Genomic DNA, 19,676 nt, shown 5'->3' on the forward strand with positions numbered 1-19,676 from the left:
GGCGAGGCGGGCTTTGGAAGAGCGCGGGTAGCGAAGCTGGTATTACCCAGTTTATAGGGCCTTTCATACATTACTATCTCCACAACTTAGCTAAAAAAGGGAAGAAAATAGTATGTCATCATGTCCTTGAGATTATAATTATGGGACCTTTTCCATTGTCTGATATGGATTAGCGATAATTGTATCGGAACAACATCAATTAGTACTGATAATCCAGCAACTATTGAAGGTCGGGCCATAGACGTGATAAAAGCACAATTGCATCAAGGAATGTTGAGATAAGACCACGGCTAACGTATAGATGATGGAACATTTTTGTAATGCTGTCTCGTGAGAAATCAAGTTGCCAACAACTTGATATAATAGTAGTGGTGTCTCTATAATATGCAAATTGCTTTCTTTTAGAGCGGAAGAAGACTTGAACACTAGTGTTACCTTTCATAGCCCAAGTAAACTCCATAAAATATCTCCAAAGAAGGGAGAAGAGTTGACAGTTCAAACTCCTTTTGAAAGCAGGACCTTCTGTCGAAGGTATGGGGAAGAGAGAAAACTAGTTATAGCTAGGGAGATTAATTTACTAATTAAAACAACTTTTGAAGCAGCATCCCCTTGCAGTGGCCAGGTAATTAAACAGGAAGATCTGTTCAGGGAAAATGACAACCAGGCTGAAATTTATCTACCATGGGAGGAGAAGTATGCTTTTCCAGGCATAGGGCTTCCTTTCACAAATCACAGGCTTCAGACCAGCCGGTGGGCCGGAATGAATATTGTTTTTTTTCTGATACGATATTTGTGGGATGAATAAAAATGCTTTTGACAAATATCTGCATTTCAAATATTAGGAAATCAGCATAATAATTCAATAGCAGACACCAATACATGGACAATAAGGACAATCGCAATCTACCAAGAGAACACACTGAGCAAAGCTCCAAAAAAAAGCGACTATAAGTCCAAAGTAAAATAAATAATTTTTATTGTTAAGACAAATCCAGATACAAGGGGGGGGAGTGAACAATAATGTGCGGAAACCGCACACCGCAGGGATAACAAAGGGTTGTTGTACAATAAGAACCTATACAATATCAAAAAACATACATGCATAAATTTACTAAATTATTGATTTTCTCTTTTAACACTTGTGAAAATAAAAAAAAATTGGTTCTGAAGTAAATTTTTTGTAAAAAAAAGTTAGATGTTAATTTTTTCCTTCCACATTGCTTTAGCTCCTTTGAAGCCCTTAAAGGGTTAATAAACTTCTTGAATGTGTGGTTTTGAGCACCTTGAGGGGTCTAGTTTTTAGAATGGTGCCACTTTTGGGTATTTTCTGTCATGTACGCCCCTCAAAATGACTTTAAATATGATGTGGTCCCAAAAAAAAAAATGGTTTTGTAAATTTTGTTGTAAAAATGAGAAATCGATGGTCAACTTTTAACCCTTATAACTTCCTAACAAAAAAAAATTTTGCTTCCAAAATTGTGCTGATGTAAAGTAGACATGTGGGAAATGTTATTTATTAAGAAATTTTTGTGACACATCTCTCTGATTTAAGGGCATAAAAATTTAAAGTTTTAAAATTGCAAAATTTTCAAAATTTTCACCATATTTCCGTTTTTTTCATAAATAAACACAAGACTTATCGAAGAAATTTTACCACTAACATGAAGTACAATATGTCACGAAAAAACGATCTCAGAATCAGCGGGATCCATTATAGCGTTCCAGAGTTATTACCTCATAAAGGGACAGTGGTCAGAATTGTAAAAATTGGCCTGGTCATTAAGCTGCAAACTGGCTCTGTCGCTAAGGGGTTAAAGTCACTGTAAAGTCAAACCCTATTGTGTTGATCCAATATGGCTGACAATTTGGCAGCTGTGGTTGTTGCTCTTTTTCGCAGCGTAAAAAAAAAAAAAGAGCCTTATTGTTACCTGGAAAACATTAATAGTCCTTCCATTGGCAGATCTGTTATTATGGGTCTTAATTTCTTACCTACCGGAGTTACGGTGTATGGGATCAGAAAAAATAATGCTGCCTTCTTCCAAACACAGTGCCATGTTTTCTCTGTTGCACACTCTTCTGCTAGATGTAACACTGTTGTATTTCCTTAATAAAAATGTAATACAGCTGCTACATAAGCCCCTCCATAAATGTTATTTTCTGCTAAACCTATGTGTATAGGTATGAAGTGTACTGTCACTTTACTCACCTACAGCAGTCTTCTCCGGTGTCCAGTGCTGTTCTGGTCCTCTTCTCAGTGACATCACCGCTCTCCAGGCTCTCTGGGTCACACTGCGCTCTGAGTCACCCGGAAGTGGCTTTTATAGTGTAAGCCTATGGAGTGTCAGAACAAGGTTCTACAGACTTCTGGCTCAGGCGTAGAGTGAGGCGACTAGTCACAACTGCGTTGATATCCCTGAGAAGAGGACCAGAGCAGCACTGGATACCGGAAAAGATGGTGGTAAGTGATTACATTAACACACTGACAGTACACTACATATGAATGAAACATTTTACTCTTGTATACAAAAAAAATCTCAATAGGGGTAAAGGGACATGTAAACGTTTTGCTGCCAATTTTACTTAAATCTGCACTGGAAACCACATAAAAAGCACCAAAATCCAGGTGTTATATTCTGATTATATTGTCCAGGTGTTATATTCTGTTATATTCTGATTTAGGCTATGGGCCCACGTAGTGTTTTAAAACGCACAATGAAAACCGGACTCCTTCCCAGAAATCGCGTGGTTTTTTCCGCGCAATTTCACCGCGATTCTGCCGCGATTTTGTCAAGCACTTTCCAAGCGATGTGAAGCATCGCAAGGAAAGTGATTGACAGGTTCGTCACACTCATCAAACATAGTGTTTGACAAGTGTGACCAGCATTTTACTATTGAGGCCGCCTATGCAGCATCAATAGTAAAAGATAAAATGTTAAAAATGATAAAAAAATAAAAAATCGGGGTATATTTACCTTCCGACGTCCCGCGCTGCCATCCCGGACCTCAGCGTTTCCAGTGATGCCTTGCGAGACCTGTGATGATGTTGGTCTCGTGTTACTATAGCGATCTCGCGAGACCGCTAGAGTCACGCGAGACTATGTCATCACTGGACCTTGCCACAAGGCATTACTGGGAACGCTGTGGCCCGGGATGGCAGCGCGGGACGTCGGAAGGTAAATATACCCCGATTTTTTATTATTTTTTATTCTTTTTTTTACAGGGGTATGGTACCCAGGGCCTGGAGGACAGTCTCCTCTCCTCCACACCGTGGGTACCAACCGCACATGAGACGCTTAACTTCCCTCATGGTGGGCATAGCCACATGGGGGAAGTAAGCGATTCTCATGCATTCCTATGGGGGCGGAATCGCGGCAATTCTTTGCCATTCCGCACAAAAGAATGAGCATGCTGTGATTTTTTCCGCGATGCGATTCCGCCGCGGAAAAAAGTGCAGCATTAGCACAGCATGTGCGGAATGCCATAGGAATGCATGGGGGGCGTCATGTACAAGATTTTTAAACGTTTTCGCACCGAAAATCTCGGCAAAAACGCTTAAAAATCGCATCGTGGGCACACAGCCTTAGTGGTGAAAGTCTCAGTAATCATTGCAAAAGGTGAAACCCGCACATTGCAGATTTAGAGATCTGAAGCATGCTAGTTTTTTCATTAAAAAACTAGCACACTTCAGATCTCTAAATCTGCAATTGTACTGGAGATTTTCAAAGTCTCATTTACTTAGCTGGTAATGCATTGGATATCCACTCTGATGGCATATTGATGAGCTACTGCCAAACATTTGCTGCAGCCGACTCATCAAGTCACTCTCCAGGAACATGGCTGAAAGGATGGAGCAGTGGGAAGCGAGTATAGACTGTTTTCATTTTAACTGGGGTCCTGCATTGATTAAGCTGAGGTTGCCCAATAATGAACATTCCCTTTAACTCAGAATCCTCTAAAGGGGTATATTAAAAAAATAAATAAATTACTTAGACAACTTCTTTAAAAGGAAATCTGACAATGGGATTTTACCACTCCATTTGAGAGCACCACAATGTAGGTGCAAAGACTCTGATACCAGCGATTAATCACTTACTGGGCTGAGTGTTGCAGTTTTCATAAAATCTCTATTTTAACTGCTGTAGATCTAAAAGTTTTCTGAATGCTGAGCTCTGTATAACCCTGCCCACACCACTGATTGGCAGCTGTGTACACTGTGCATAGGCAGGAAGCTGCCAAACGTGGTGTGGGGGCGGGGTTATACAAAGCTCGGCAGCAGGTTTACTAGTCCTCTAGTGACAATATCCTTCTGATAAAACAGTGATGTTATAAAAACAGAAAGCATACTGGTAATTATAAAGTAGTGTATTATGGCTCTGTATAAGTTTCGACTTGCAGGCAGCCATAATATGGCACTCATTGCAGTCTATCAAATGGAGGCTTTTTTATGCTGGCTTTTGTATGAATGCATGTCATATGAGATAATCGTACAATGCCCTTTTGATATAAGTATGCAAGAGGTCTTCATGATGGGGTAGAAATTGGGGAAAAGTAGATTTTAGAAGCAATAGTAAAGTATATACACCTGTAGCTTTAATGTCTCGTGTACACCATGTCCAGAACATACTTTCCTCACTTATCTCTTGATGAAATCATTGATAACTATCAGCAAGAGTGCAAAATTATCACCCAGTTCATGACACATCTAGGAGATCATTGCATGTTGTTCAGTGCTATAATGGGAAATGTGGAAACGGCCAGGGTCACACGGCCACCGATTCTCTAACGTGAGCGAGTCGGGCCGATTCTGGCAGTTTGAGCCGAGTGCCATTTTACTGTGATCAGATTCTCTTGGATGAGACAATCGCAGTACAAGTGAGGAGGAGAGGAAGAAAGTAATTTCTCCCTCTCCTCCATTTCCAGTGTCCGCAGTAAATGGACGCGCACTTATATTGCTGACACTGTTCTCTAATCAGACCATAGGTTAGGGATTTAAGACACCACTTGTTGATCCAATTTATCATTCATAGTTGGTCTTGGAAGGTTGTTGTTTTCGGCTGACAAAGTCCCAAGGTAAATTAATATCTTTGCCGTGATGTTTGGCCTGGTCCGATTGCAGCTCAATCTTTTGCCGGTGACTTTTGAAGCCCGACACCCCTCAGTAACCAAAAAGATGAAACAAGACAGATCAAGGTCTCCATATATATCTGCGTTTAGACGTGATTAGTCACGCTCATTCGGGTCACAGAAAAATGTCAATAGTCACCAGTAATTGGTCTAAAAAGTCCTTTATGGGCAATCAAAAGCATCCTGTGAGAATATCCTTCAGATTATTGCTAGTCCAGAACTTCCGTCATGGCAGACATTGCAGGGACGATCGTATGTTGCGGCAGAGATCATCAGTAAGTTATATTTTCATGTCATGCTAGTTGCCATTTGAGTGACAAGTCCTTGCATGTTTCTCAAAATCAAATGATTGCTTACTTACAACACATAAAATTGGAGTGGTCCCTTATGGTTCCTGTCCATAAGGAGAAGACAAAACTGGAAAAATATCCCTTCTACAGCCACAGCCCTGAGCAATCAAGAGTCCCATTTTAAGAAACGTAGTTGGAAATGAGAGCAAATACACTACTAAACTGACGGTGAGACAATTTGGTAAAAGAGTTCAGGTCTCGTGAAGCATTCCCCTTGAAAAGTGGTTTGCATTTTACAAACGTGGTCCAAAGCGTTTAGGCGATGGTTATGGGCAGAGAAGGTTACCCATCAGGTCTGACACCAAAGAACTACTGTAGCACTAGTGGCCTAAATATTTTATGCCCCCTATGATATAAAGGTTTCAGACAACACAGTATAGTCCTCATACAGGTGCATAGTCACCAGCAAAAGTAATCACAATAACCAAGTAAGCAGAAAAAGTGAGCCTGGCCTGATGAACTGTAAGAGGTGCGGATTGGACTGTCCTACCGCTAAAGGCACGAATTGCGTTGTGTATTTATTGTGTCTTGCGTCTTTTGTACATATTGTGTCCAGTTATATGTTCTTGTGTGATGTAGTAATGTTGGTAATGTATAGCATAGGGTAAGACATAATTTTAGGACATAAGATAGGTAAGATAAGTTAGTGACTCTAGTTAGATAGCAACCTTAGGGTAAGATAGTGTTAATGTTATGGGACTAGCCCAGAGTGGGAGGGGTTTAGTGTTTGGGAAAGAGACCACTTCCTGTAGACAAAAAGGGACAAGTTCAAATGGAAGTAGGAAGTATGTGAGCAGTGCTGCCGTTTGGGTGAACTACTAAGAGAGAGACTAAGGAAGAAGAGAGCAGCGCGACCTTGTAGTGATCGAAGAAACAGAGTGATCTTTGGAGTAAAAAGGGGTTCTTGTATAGGATGACGTGTCATGAGAAGCCCTGAGCTTTGTGAATGCTGAAAGTAACAGGACTAAATTTGTGGGACTAGTGGGGGGTTCTGAGCAGGAGATTAATAGAGAGACTTGCTGATCAGGACTGTGGCGACGTAGGGTGAAATAGTGTGCTTCACCGGCCCTTGAGTAGACTACAATGGAAGGAAAGTGTGTGTGACAATGTTTTTCAGTATGAAGGAAATGTCTGAAAGACTTTGTACCCTGACCAAGTTACCGCTCAGTAAAGACTGTTTTAGAACGGGAGTCTCCTTTATAGAACTTTGAAACCTACGGTCCTAGCCGGCCAACATCACTGGCTACAGACTGCCTGCACGGGTGCAAGGACCTCACTGCACCAACACCCAGCCAGGACCCACTTTCGTGTGGTGTGCTGGGGCGTAACAAGAGAAGACTAGTGCCTTCCCTGCAGGAAAAAAAAAAGATGCTCGGTTAGCACCCGAGCATGCTCAGATAACGCCTCATCCAAGCACGTTCTATCATGACTAGTCCTGATTCATGAAGACTGGCATTTTTCATGCAGGTCTTGATGAGGGGCAGGGTGGAGTACAAGGCGCCAGATTCAGGCGAGGCATGAAGTGTTGTGCTCCTGTGTGTGCCCCTTGCCACAAATCGTACTCCAGTAAGGCACTAGAGTAAGATTTCTGGCATAAAGAAAGCCACTGTCAGAAAAGTGGTGGAATACAATAAACGGTCAGAGGAGCGCTAGGAACACCAGGACAAGGTTATTTTTCTTTAGCTCACAAGGCGTTTCAACAGTAACACCGTCTTCATCAGGTGCAGTTGCCAGACGGTATTTATCACCCACTCCTGGTTTTGGCTTACAAATACTGAGGTAAAAAACTCACAAAATACTGATCGTGTGGACACGGCCTTGTAGTGTTCTGTAGCTGGTTGCTATGGGGAAACAGTTTTTTTTAATGTCTTTTCATAAATCTGTCTAATTGTGCAAGATAAATCAACAGTTGCCCATAGGGCAGCACGGTGGCTCAGTGGTTAGCGCTGCGGTTCTGGGTTCGAATCGCACCAAGGACAACATCTGCATGGAGTTTGTATGTTCTCCCCGTGTTTGCGTGGGTTTCCTCCCACATTCTAAAAGACATACTGATAGGGAATTTAGATTGTGAGCCCCATCAGGGACAGTGATAATGTGTGCAGACTGTAAAGCGCTGCGGAATATGTTAGCGCTATATAAAAATAATAAAGAAAAATAAAGATAGCAACCAATCAGACTGCAGGTTTCATTTGCCAAAGAGGTTTTGATAATGAGAGCTAGAATGTGACTGAATGCCACAGACAACATCTCCACTTTCACCTTGCACTAGTTTTGTTGAAATTTTCCTTATGTCATTTGGACAAGCGCCTTAAAGGTAACCAGTCACTAGGAAAAATGCTGGTAACCTGCAGATATGGGGTTAATCTGCAGGCTGACAGCATTAGGCTATGTGCACACGTTGCGGATTCTGCTGCAGCGGTTTTGGCCCTGCGGAAACGCAGCAGTTCCACTGACAAGGTACAGTACCATGTTAGCCTATGGGTTTTCAAAAACACTGTGCTCACGCTGCGTTTTTTTCCGCGCGGTTTTGCTGCGGTTTACAAACCGCAGCATGTCAATTGTTTGGGTGGTTTCCGCAGCGGTTTCACACCTTTAACATAGTAGAGGTGTGAAACCGCAGGGAAAAACTGCAGACCAAACTGCAGGAAAACCGCAGGTCACTTTACCTGCGGTTTTACCTGCGTTTCCACGCGGAAAAACCCGCAGCGGAATCCGCAACGTGTGCACATAGCCTTATGATGCTGTCCAGCTCCTGCACACAGCTGAGTAAATAAAAAAACGTTTCTCCATCTTCTATCAGTCAATGGAAAACTGACTGCACACTGATGGCATCCGATTGCTGTCAGTTTTTTTCCCCTCAGAGTCACCCATAGACTTGCATTGCCAAATTTGATCCAACACTCGGACCAGTGTCAGACATGTCTCCGAGGTTTGCCCAGATCAGTCCCAGGAATGAGAATGCAAACTGGTAGAGGACTACTTTTCTCCTGGAATCAATGGTTTCCATTCGTTTAGTCCCCAATAATCACATTTTTCTTTTTTATGATCCGTCTGCATTATATGTTGTAACGATGTGTCACAGCACTATCGCTTTAAATAACCATCACTCAGAATAGCAATACATCATTGTGATAAAGCCTGTGCATTAATTCACACATCGCACCCCGAAAGCCAAAGAACAAAAGACTAAAACTAAGTTCACACTGGGCATTTTTGCAGCGTTTTTTTCTGCAGCAAAACCAGAGCTTGGCAAGAAAGAAGCTGTGGTAATAAAGTGTTTTTTTCCCGTTCTAGGCAATGGGTGAAAAATCCTGAAAGAAGTGACGTACACTATGTCCAAAAGAAACAAGCAAAGCATAAAATACTGATGACAAAGAAACCAAGCTGTGTGCAGGAGATTTCTGAAGTCACATAGACATAGCGGGTACTGTCTAACGCAGCTAAAAATTAGCATAAAAACCGCAGCAAAACGCTTAAGCACTAATATCCAATAACGGGCAGAGTAGACTGCAAAACCTGACATATTGCGGATCATACAGCACAAAATAGATTTTATATATTATAATAATAGAAATATTATATATATATATATCTTTTTTACGGTAAATACTTAAAGTATCACCATGCTTAAAAAAAAAAGACAAATGACAAATTCATTGCTACATATTTAAATAATATTGCAATTTTATATAGAAAACAATACGAACACATAGAAAAAATACATATAATTACGTATACAGGTGTAGCGCCGAATTTGCTGAATTGGTCACGTTACTGTAATATCATGATGTGGCTTTACATGAACTTACTACATCGCCCCCCAACTAAGAGCACAATGCAAGCCTCTTGTGACAAATCCAACACTGCTACATCCGTACGTAGTAATCTAGGGACGCAAAAGAAAACACAACACACATCGATCATAATAAGTAATGGAAACAATCCTAAAAAGGTTCCTGTCCGCAGGGTGGATGACCCCCGTTACCTGCTCTGATCCAAAGCATGGTGGCCTACACCTGGGGGTCTGACCGCTCTCCCACTACCATCGGTGGAGGCCCCTCCACAGGGTAGAGTTGCTACTGCCACTTGTTCCTGGGATTTGGGTTTGGGAGGGGATTACATTATGGGCAGTCATGTGTTACAGCTGTACCAGGGCGCCCAGGTTCCCTCTGTCACCAGCTCACGCCAAGTGCACAACTTACAAGCTTCTTAGGGACAGAGCAAGACCTTGGCATGGTCACCCCAGGCTTCTCCTCAGTAAGTGGACCGAAGTTCCGAACAAGAAGCCTCCGCCATACCTTCCTTTTATATAATCTATGCATTTCGGAAATACATTTTCCTTTTCCTTGTTTTAACACTTTAATCTCCTAGCTGCAAAAGTGCAAAGATTTTCCTACAAACCAATAAATACTCAGACGTTTCCTTTTTTTCCTCAAATATTTTTTAAAAAATTGACAGTTTTTTCGTCAGTGGATCTGATTTCCATCCATTTTTGGCCTGTGTTTGTCCATTTTTATCATCCCATTATGGCATCTGTTTTTCTTATATGAAAAAGAAATCAGGCTTTTCCTCAATACTGGGTCACATTCACACTATCAGTATTTGGTCAGTATTTTATATCAGTATTTGTTAGCAAAAGGGCAGGAAAAGGAAAAAGGACATAATCCAAGGACCATCTGTGTAAGGACTCATTCAGACGTCCGTGTTGCATGCATTGGTTTCATGGATACAGCAAAAACCCATTATAATTTATGGTGCAGTTCACACTTTCCTGTTTTCACGGACCACGTGTCCACGCAAGACTAATGGGGAAATGTCCGTTTTCTCCAACATCATGGATGCCTAGGACCATGAAAAGCATGTACAGCACACGGATGGCATCAGTGTACAGTCCATGTGCGGTCCGTATTTAACATTGAAGAGTATAGGAGAAGCTTTGTCATTTATTTATTTCTTCATCCATCTGTAAAAAACACTGATGGTCAAAAAGAGCAAACATTGATGGTAAAAAAGGAAACACTGACCAAACACTGATGGTAAAAAAGGAAACACGGACCAAACACTGATGGTAAAAAAGGAAACACGGACCAAACACTGATGGTAAAAAAGGAAACACGGACCAAACACTGACGGTAAAAAAGGAACAACTAACCAATCACTGATGGTAAAAAGGAAACACTGACCAAACACTGATGGTAAAAAAGGAAACACGGACCAAACACTGATGGTAAAAAAGGAAACACTGACCAAACACTGATGGTAAAAAAGGAAACACGGACCAAACACTGATGGTAAAAAAGGAAACACGGACCAAACACTGACGGTAAAAAAGGAACAACTAACCAATCACTGATGGTAAAAAGGAAACACTGACCAAACACTGATGGTAAAAAAGGAAACACTGACCAAACACTGATGGTAAAAAAGGAAACACGGACCAAACACTGACGGTAAAAAGGAAACACTGACCAACCACTGATGATGGTAAAAAAGGAAACACTGACCAAACACTGATGGTAAAAAAGGAAACACTGACCAAACACTGATGGTAGAAAAGGAAACACTGACCAACCACTGATGATGGTAAAAAAGGGAACATGGACCAAACACTGATGGTAAAAAAGGAAACACTGACCAAACACTGATGGTATAAAAGGAAATACGGACCAAACACTGATGGTAAAAAAGGAAACACGGACCAAACACTGACGGTAAAAAGGGAACCACTAACCAAACACTGATGGTAAAAAGGAAACACTGACCAAACACTGATGGTAAAAAAGGAAACACTGACCAACCACTGATGGTAAAAAAGGAAATACGGACCAAACACTGACGGTAAAAAAGGAAACACTGACCAAACACTGATGGTAAAAAAGGAAACACTGACCAAACACTGATGATGGTAAAAAAGGAAACATGGACCAAACACTGATGGTAAAAAAGGAAACACTGACCAAATACTGATGGTAAAAAGGAAACACTGACAAAACACTGATGGTAAAAAAGGAAACACTGACCAAACACTGATGGTAAAAAAGAACCACTAACCAAACATTGATGGAAAAAAAGGAAACACGGACCAAACATTGATGGTAAAAAAGGAAACACGGACCAAACATTGATGGTAAAAAAGAAACACTGACAAAACAATGATGGTAAAAAAGGAAACACTGACCAAACACTGATGGTAAAAAGGAACCACTAACCAAACAATGATGGTAAAAAAGGAAACATGGACCAAACACTGACAGTAAAACGGAAACACTGACCAACCACTGATGGTAAAAAGGAACCACTAACTAAACAATGATGGTAAAAAAGGAAACACGGACCAAACACTGACGGTAAAAAGGAAACACTGACCAACCACTGATGATGGTAAAAAAGGGAACATGGACCAAACACTGATGGTAAAAAGGAAACACTGACAAAACAATGATGGTAAAAAAGGAAACACTGACCAAACACTGATGGTAAAAAGGAACCACTAACCAAACAATGATGGTAAAAAAGGAAACATGGACCAAACACTGACGGTAAAACGGAAACACTGACCAACCACTGATGGTAAAAAGGAACCACTAACTAAACAATGATGGTAAAAAAGGAAACACGGACCAAACACTGACGGTAAAAAGGAAACACTGACCAACCACTGATGATGGTAAAAAAGGGAACATGGACCAAACACTGATGGTAAAAAAGGAAACACTGACCAAATACTGATGGTAAAAAGGAAACACTGACAAAACACTGATGGTAAAAAAGGAAACACTGACCAAACACTGATGGTAAAAAGGAACCACTAACCAAACATTGATGGAAAAAAAGGAAACACGGACCAAACATTGATGGTAAAAAAGGAAACACGGACCAAACATTGATGGTAAAAAAGGAAACACGGACGAAACATTGATGGTAAAAAAGGAAACACGGACCAAACACTGATGGTAAAAAGGAACCACTAACCAAACACTGATGGTAAAAAAGGAAACACTGATCAACCACTGATGGTAAAAAAGGAAACACGGACCAAACACTGACGGTAAAAAAGGAAACACTGACCAAACACTGATGGTAAAAAGGAAACACTGACAAAACAATGATGGTAAAAAAGGAAACACTGACCAAACACTGATGGTAAAAAAGGAAACACGGACCAAACACTGACGGTAAAAAAGGAACAACTAACCAATCACTGATGGTAAAAAGGAAACACTGACCAAACACTGATGGTAAAAAAGGAAACACTGACCAAACACTGATGGTAAAAAAGGAAACACGGACCAAACACTGACGGTAAAAAGGAAACACTGACCAACCACTGATGATGGTAAAAAAGGAAACACTGACCAAACACTGATGGTAAAAAAGGAAACACTGACCAAATACTGATGGTAGAAAAGGAAACACTGACCAACCACTGATGATGGTAAAAAAGGGAACATGGACCAAACACTGATGGTAAAAAAGGAAACACTGACCAAACACTGATGGTATAAAAGGAAATACGGACCAAACACTGATGGTAAAAAAGGAAACACGGACCAAACACTGACGGTAAAAAGGGAACCACTAACCAAACACTGATGGTAAAAAGGAAACACTGACCAAACACTGATGGTAAAAAAGGAAACACTGACCAACCACTGATGGTAAAAAAGGAAATACGGACCAAACACTGACGGTAAAAAAGGAAACACTGACCAAACACTGATGGTAAAAAAGGAAACACTGACCAAACACTGATGATGGTAAAAAAGGAAACATGGACCAAACACTGATGGTAAAAAAGGAAACACTGACCAAATACTGATGGTAAAAAGGAAACACTGACAAAACACTGATGGTAAAAAAGGAAACACTGACCAAACACTGATGGTAAAAAGGAACCACTAACCAAACATTGATGGAAAAAAAGGAAACACGGACCAAACATTGATGGTAAAAAAGGAAACACGGACCAAACATTGATGGTAAAAAAGAAACACTGACAAAACAATGATGGTAAAAAAGGAAACACTGACCAAACACTGATGGTAAAAAGGAACCACTAACCAAACAATGATGGTAAAAAAGGAAACATGGACCAAACACTGACAGTAAAACGGAAACACTGACCAACCACTGATGGTAAAAAGGAACCACTAACTAAACAATGATGGTAAAAAAGGAAACACGGACCAAACACTGACGGTAAAAAGGAAACACTGACCAACCACTGATGATGGTAAAAAAGGGAACATGGACCAAACACTGATGGTAAAAAGGAAACACTGACAAAACAATAATGGTAAAAAAGGAAACACTGACCAAACACTGATGGTAAAAAGGAACCACTAACCAAACAATGATGGTAAAAAAGGAAACATGGACCAAACACTGACGGTAAAACGGAAACACTGACCAACCACTGATGGTAAAAAGGAACCACTAACTAAACAATGATGGTAAAAAAGGAAACACGGACCAAACACTGACGGTAAAAAGGAAACACTGACCAACCACTGATGATGGTAAAAAAGGGAACATGGACCAAACACTGATGGTAAAAAAGGAAACACTGACCAAATACTGATGGTAAAAAGGAAACACTGACAAAACACTGATGGTAAAAAAGGAAACACTGACCAAACACTGATGGTAAAAAGGAACCACTAACCAAACATTGATGGAAAAAAAGGAAACACGGACCAAACATTGATGGTAAAAAAGGAAACACGGACCAAACATTGATGGTAAAAAAGGAAACACGGACGAAACATTGATGGTAAAAAAGGAAACACGGACCAAACACTGATGGTAAAAAGGAACCACTAACCAAACACTGATGGTAAAAAAGGAAACACTGATCAACCACTGATGGTAAAAAAGGAAACACGGACCAAACACTGACGGTAAAAAAGGAAACACTGACCAAACACTGATGGTAAAAAGGAAACACTGACAAAACAATGATGGTAAAAAAGGAAACACTGACCAAACACTGATGGTAAAAAGGAAACACTGACAAAACAATGATGGTAAAAAAGGAAACACTGACCAAACACTGATGGTAAAAAGGAACCACTAACCAAACAATGATGGTTAAAAAGGAAACACGGACCAAACACTGACGGTAAAAAGGAAACACTGACCAACCACTGATGGTAAAAAGGAAACACGGACGAAACATTGATGGTAAAAAAGGAAACACGGACCAAACACTGATGGTAAAAAGGAACCACTAACCAAACACTGATGGTAAAAAAGGAAACACTGATCAACCACTGATGGTAAAAAAGGAAACACGGACCAAACACTGACGGTAAAAAAGGAAACACTGACCAAACACTGATGGTAAAAAGGAAACACTGACAAAACAATGATGGTAAAAAAGGAAACACTGACCAACCACTGATGGTAAAAAGGAACCACTAACCAAACAATGATGGTAAAAAAGGAACCACTAACCAAACACTGATGGTAAAAAAGGAAACACTGATCAACCACTGATGGTAAAAAAGGAAACACGGACCAAACACTGACGGTAAAAAAGGAAACACTGACCAAACACTGATGGTAAAAAGGAACCACTAACCAAACAATGATGGTTAAAAAGGAAACACGGACCAAACACTGACGGTAAAAAGGAAACACCGACCAACCACTGATGATGGTAAAAAAGGGAACATGGACCAAACACTGATGGTAAAAAAGGAAACTCTGACCAAATACTGATGGTAAAAAGGAAACACTGACAAAACAATGATGGTAAAAAAGGAAACACTGACCAAACACTGATGGTAAAAAGGAACCACTAACCAAACACTGATGGTAAAAAAGGAAACACTGACCAACCACTGATGGTAAAAAAGGAAACACGAACCAAACACTGATGGTAAAAAAGGAAACACTGACCAAACACTGATGGTAAAAAGGAAACACTGACAAAACAATGATGGTAAAAAAGGAAACACTGACCAAACACTGATGGTAAAAAGGAACCTCTAACCAAACAATGATGGTAAAAAAGGAAACACGGACCAAACACTGACGGTAAAAAGGAAACACTGACCAACCACTGATGGTAAAAAGGAACCACTAACCAAACAATGATGGTAAAAAAGGAAACACGGACCAAACACTGACGGTAAAAAGGAAACACTGACCAACCACTGATGATGGTAAAAAAGGAAACACTGACCAAACACTGATGGTAAAAAAGGAAACACTGATCAAACATTGATGGTAAAAAGGAAACACGGACCAAACATTGATGGTAAAAAAGGAAACACGGACCAAACATTGATGGTAAAAAAGGAAACACTGACCAAACACTGATGGTAAAAAGGAACCACTAACCAAACACTGATGATAAAAAAGGAAACACTGACCAACCACTGATGGTAAAAAAGGAAACACGGACCAAACACTGACGGTAAAAAAGGAAACACTGACCAAACACTGATGGTAAAAAGGAAACACTGACAAAACAATGATGGTAAAAAAGGAAACACTGACCAAACACTGATGGTAAAAAGGAACCACTAACCAAACAATGATGGTAAAAAAGGAAACACGGACCAAACACTGATGGTAAAAAGGAAACACTGACCAACCACTGATGATGGTAAAAAAGGGAACATGGACCAAACACTGATGGTAAAAAAGGAAACACTGACCAAACACTGATGGTAAAAAGGAAACACTGACATAACACTGACGGTAAAAAAGGAAACACGGACCAAACACTGACGGTAAAAAGGAAACACTGACCAACCACTGATGATGGCAAAAAAGGGAACATGGACCAAACACTGATGGTAAAAAAGGAAACACGGACCAAACATTGATGGTAAAAAAGGAAACACGGACCAAACATTGATGGTAAAAAAGGAAACACGGACCAAACACTGATGTTAAAAAAAAGGAAACACTGACCAACCACTGATGGTAAAAAAGGAAACACGGACCAAACACTGACGGTAAAAAAGGAAACACTGACCAAACACTGATGGTAAAAAGGAAACACTGACAAAACAACGATGGTAAAAAAGGAAACACTGACCAAACACTGATGGTAAAAAGGAACCACTAACCAAACACTGACGGTAAAAAGGAAACACTGACAAAACAATGATGATGGTAAAAAAGGAAACACTGACCAACCACTGATGATGGTAAAAAAGGGAACACTGACCAACCACTGATGGTAAAAAAGGAAACACGGAACAAACACTGATAGTAAAAATGGACATACAGACCATATACTGCCTGGTGACACCAGACACGTGAACGAAGCCTAATGCTTAGACATACTAGGCCCACCAGATGGAGGGTCGGAATATGTAGCAACTCTGTATTTTACTTTCTATGACACCAATGTGTCCTAATTGGATAGATATAACGTACTGACAGGTACAGGTACCGTTTAGAGGAGTTATTCCATTGCTTAGGCTATGTTCCTAGGGAACATATTTGTTGTAGACCTCCAGCACCAGGAATCCCACAGTGAAACACAGAGCTGTTCTTTATGCTGTGGATATTATTGCAAAACAGGTGCGAGGAAGCCACACATTTCTCAAACTCACACTTACATCCAGAGCATATATTAACATACTGTGGATCTCAAATCCACAGCTCTTGTCAATTTACACTGCAGATATATGTCACAGCATGTGCATTAAAATTTAATTTTACTAATTGATTTCCACATCACTCTCCCCATCGGGGCTCACAATCTATATTCCTTATCAGTATGTTTTTGGAGTGTGGGAGGAAACCTACACAAACACAGGGAGAACATATAAACTCCTTGCAGATGTTGTCCTTGGTGGGATTTGAACCCAGAACTCCAGTGCTAACCACTGAGCCACCGTGCACTTTGCTGTCACCATAACAAGATTTTGCACAAGTAAATATACCTAGAAAAATTTGGCAATTTCACCCCATAGGGGTGCAGACTTAGGTTACGTTCCAAGAACATATTTTCTTGCCTGTGTACAACGATCCGCACATGAATAGCACACCGACCAATGTTAGCCACACACACAGAGACCTCAGGTCCACGTGGAAAAAAATTACAGCATCCGATTTAAAGACTCTACGTTCATCAGACTTTGCATAAATCAATAGTATAATAAGGGAATATAAGAAACATTGTAACATATTTTATCAGAGAAATCTGCTTCCTTCACTTTCGAGTCACTTCTTCACTTCTCCTCTGCCTCCCGAACTCATCATCCACTTTGAAAAAAAGAAAAACAGTTCAGCTTCCTCATCAAAAGATGGACTGCTAGGACAGTGAGGTGTCAGGTTACACTTCCTATTATACTCTATGGAGAGAGGAGGGAGGAGGAGGAGTAAGGAGGAGAGTGAGGAAACAGGCAGAGGTGGTCACAAAAAAAATCATGAGGAGCTTTCTAACAAGTCTTTTACCTAAACCCTAAGCTAGATTAGATGTAATATATTTTATCAGAGAAATCTGCTTCCTTCTTCACTTTTGAGTCACTTCTTTACCTCCCTCTGCCTCCTGAAATCATCATCCACTTTGAAAAAAAAAACAGTTTACCTTCCTCTTCCTCAACAAAAGATCGACTGCCAGCACAGTGAGGTGTCAGGTTACACTTCCTATTATACTCTATGGAGAGAGGAGGGAGGAGGAGTAAGGAGCAGAGGGAAGATACAGGCAGAGGTGGACACAAAAAATATCACTGTGAGCTTTCAAATAAGTTTTTTACTTCAACTCTGAGCTGGATTCACATCCACAGTGTAGAGTACTCCAGGTTCATTACATTCATGTGTCGCAGAAGAACACCTTAGTCGGTATGACCATTACATGCAAACTGGAATCAGGGTCTCTGCCCCTACATCATGCTGCTTTCAGATTAAGTGGTAAAAAAACTGGTGACAGATTCCCTTTAAAGTGACAGCCTATTGATAAGGTATACCATCACTTTTTATGGGTGGCGGTCTGATTGATGGTACTCCAACTGATCCTGAAAATTAAGAAGCTGTATTTCTGAGTATTCACTACATTGCACATCAGATCAAGTGACTGGAGCTGTAATGCAGCTCCCTGTACCAGCCAGGGAGGAATGTTTTAAAATTTTAAGAGATGTCAATTGGCATCTGCATTTTGTGCACTTCTGCTATCTGGAACACTAAGGATTCACCTGGTGGTAATGGTCATCCATTGTGCCCCTGGGCTTGATGCGAATGTGACTGATGGGTGATAATCTTTATATTTATTATTTTAAACTTATTTAAAGGGGTTTTCTAGTTTTCAACAGCTTTTTGCCATTTTATTAAATATGCACGAGATTTAAGTGCTGTAATATTACTAATTTTAACCAGAAACAGTCCGTAAACATATTACATATATGTATAGGAAACTTAAAGGAAAAAGAGAATAAGCCCCATTGCCATCAGAAATATGGGTGCGTTAAAGATCTATGAAGCCTAGAGAGTGGATACCAAGTATCCAAACACACCACTCAAAAGAGGAATATTAAAAAATTGTAATTTTATTCAAAAGTTTTTAGCACACATAGTAAAAAATCATGAATAAAAGATAGCATGAAACACGTAAGAAGAAATAATCAAGAGGAAAATACTGAAGCAAGTAAGAGTGGAGGGGTGGAATGGTAACAGGCTATGGGTAAGTGCGCAGCATTGTACTGTATTAAATATGTCCTATCCTAAGACCCGGGGCGTCAGGCTGAAAATAAAGAGCATATAGAGCAGATTGGAATAGCCATTCAAGACAGCTACAGAATAAATAAATGAAGGCTTACCCATAATGTAGTATTAATGTCCGCCCACACTACCCCGGACGCCCCAACGCGCGTTTTGCAGATGTGCTTTCTCAATGTTACTAAATGTTACCAATTTGCGACTTTTCACATCTTGCATCACTTTTCAAAAGTGGCAAGAAAAAAAGTTGGCGTTTAGCAACAGGAATGTCCTCGACAAAAAGAAAGATTTACACCAGAAATTGGCAGAAATTATAGCGCAAATAGATCATTTCTAGCGCAAGTACAGACGAAGATGAGTGGTCCTCCTAATAAATTTGGCACATTGAACTTCAGACTAAAGCTGTCCAGTCTTAAAGGTTTCCCTCTGTGTTTTAATTCCTGACCCTTTGCTGTCGATGAATAGGAACATTCTTGTTTATTTGGAGATTGAAAGTCTGAACCGACCTAATACTTCTTACCG

The 19,676-nt window shown here is 40.3% G+C and overlaps 1 protein-coding gene across 3 annotated transcripts in view; it reads right to left on the minus strand.

Annotated features, from left to right (window-relative positions):
• Nucleotides 1-19,676, minus strand: part of MYRF (myelin regulatory factor) — a 182,971-nt gene that overhangs the window by 118,939 nt on the left and 44,356 nt on the right. Inside the window, exon 1 of one of the 3 annotated variants that reach the window (XM_073573975.1) lies at nt 9,677-9,745. The exons of 1 other annotated variant lie outside the window; for it this stretch is intronic. Coding sequence is in view for 1 of the 2 variants with exons in the window: in XM_073573974.1 (XP_073430075.1) it covers nt 9,460-9,478 (19 nt within the window). In the remaining variant the exon portion in view is untranslated. Of the gene's footprint in view, nt 1-9,459; nt 9,639-9,676; nt 9,746-19,676 lie in introns of those variants that run through there. One more of the 3 variants, XM_073573974.1, reaches the window with a different exon arrangement.

The sequence above is a fragment of the Dendrobates tinctorius genome, unplaced genomic scaffold, assembly GCF_039654945.1.
Source record: "Dendrobates tinctorius isolate UK_male_01 unplaced genomic scaffold, ASM3965494v1 ptg000037l, whole genome shotgun sequence".
In the NCBI taxonomy this organism is placed as follows: Eukaryota; Metazoa; Chordata; class Amphibia; order Anura; family Dendrobatidae; genus Dendrobates; species Dendrobates tinctorius.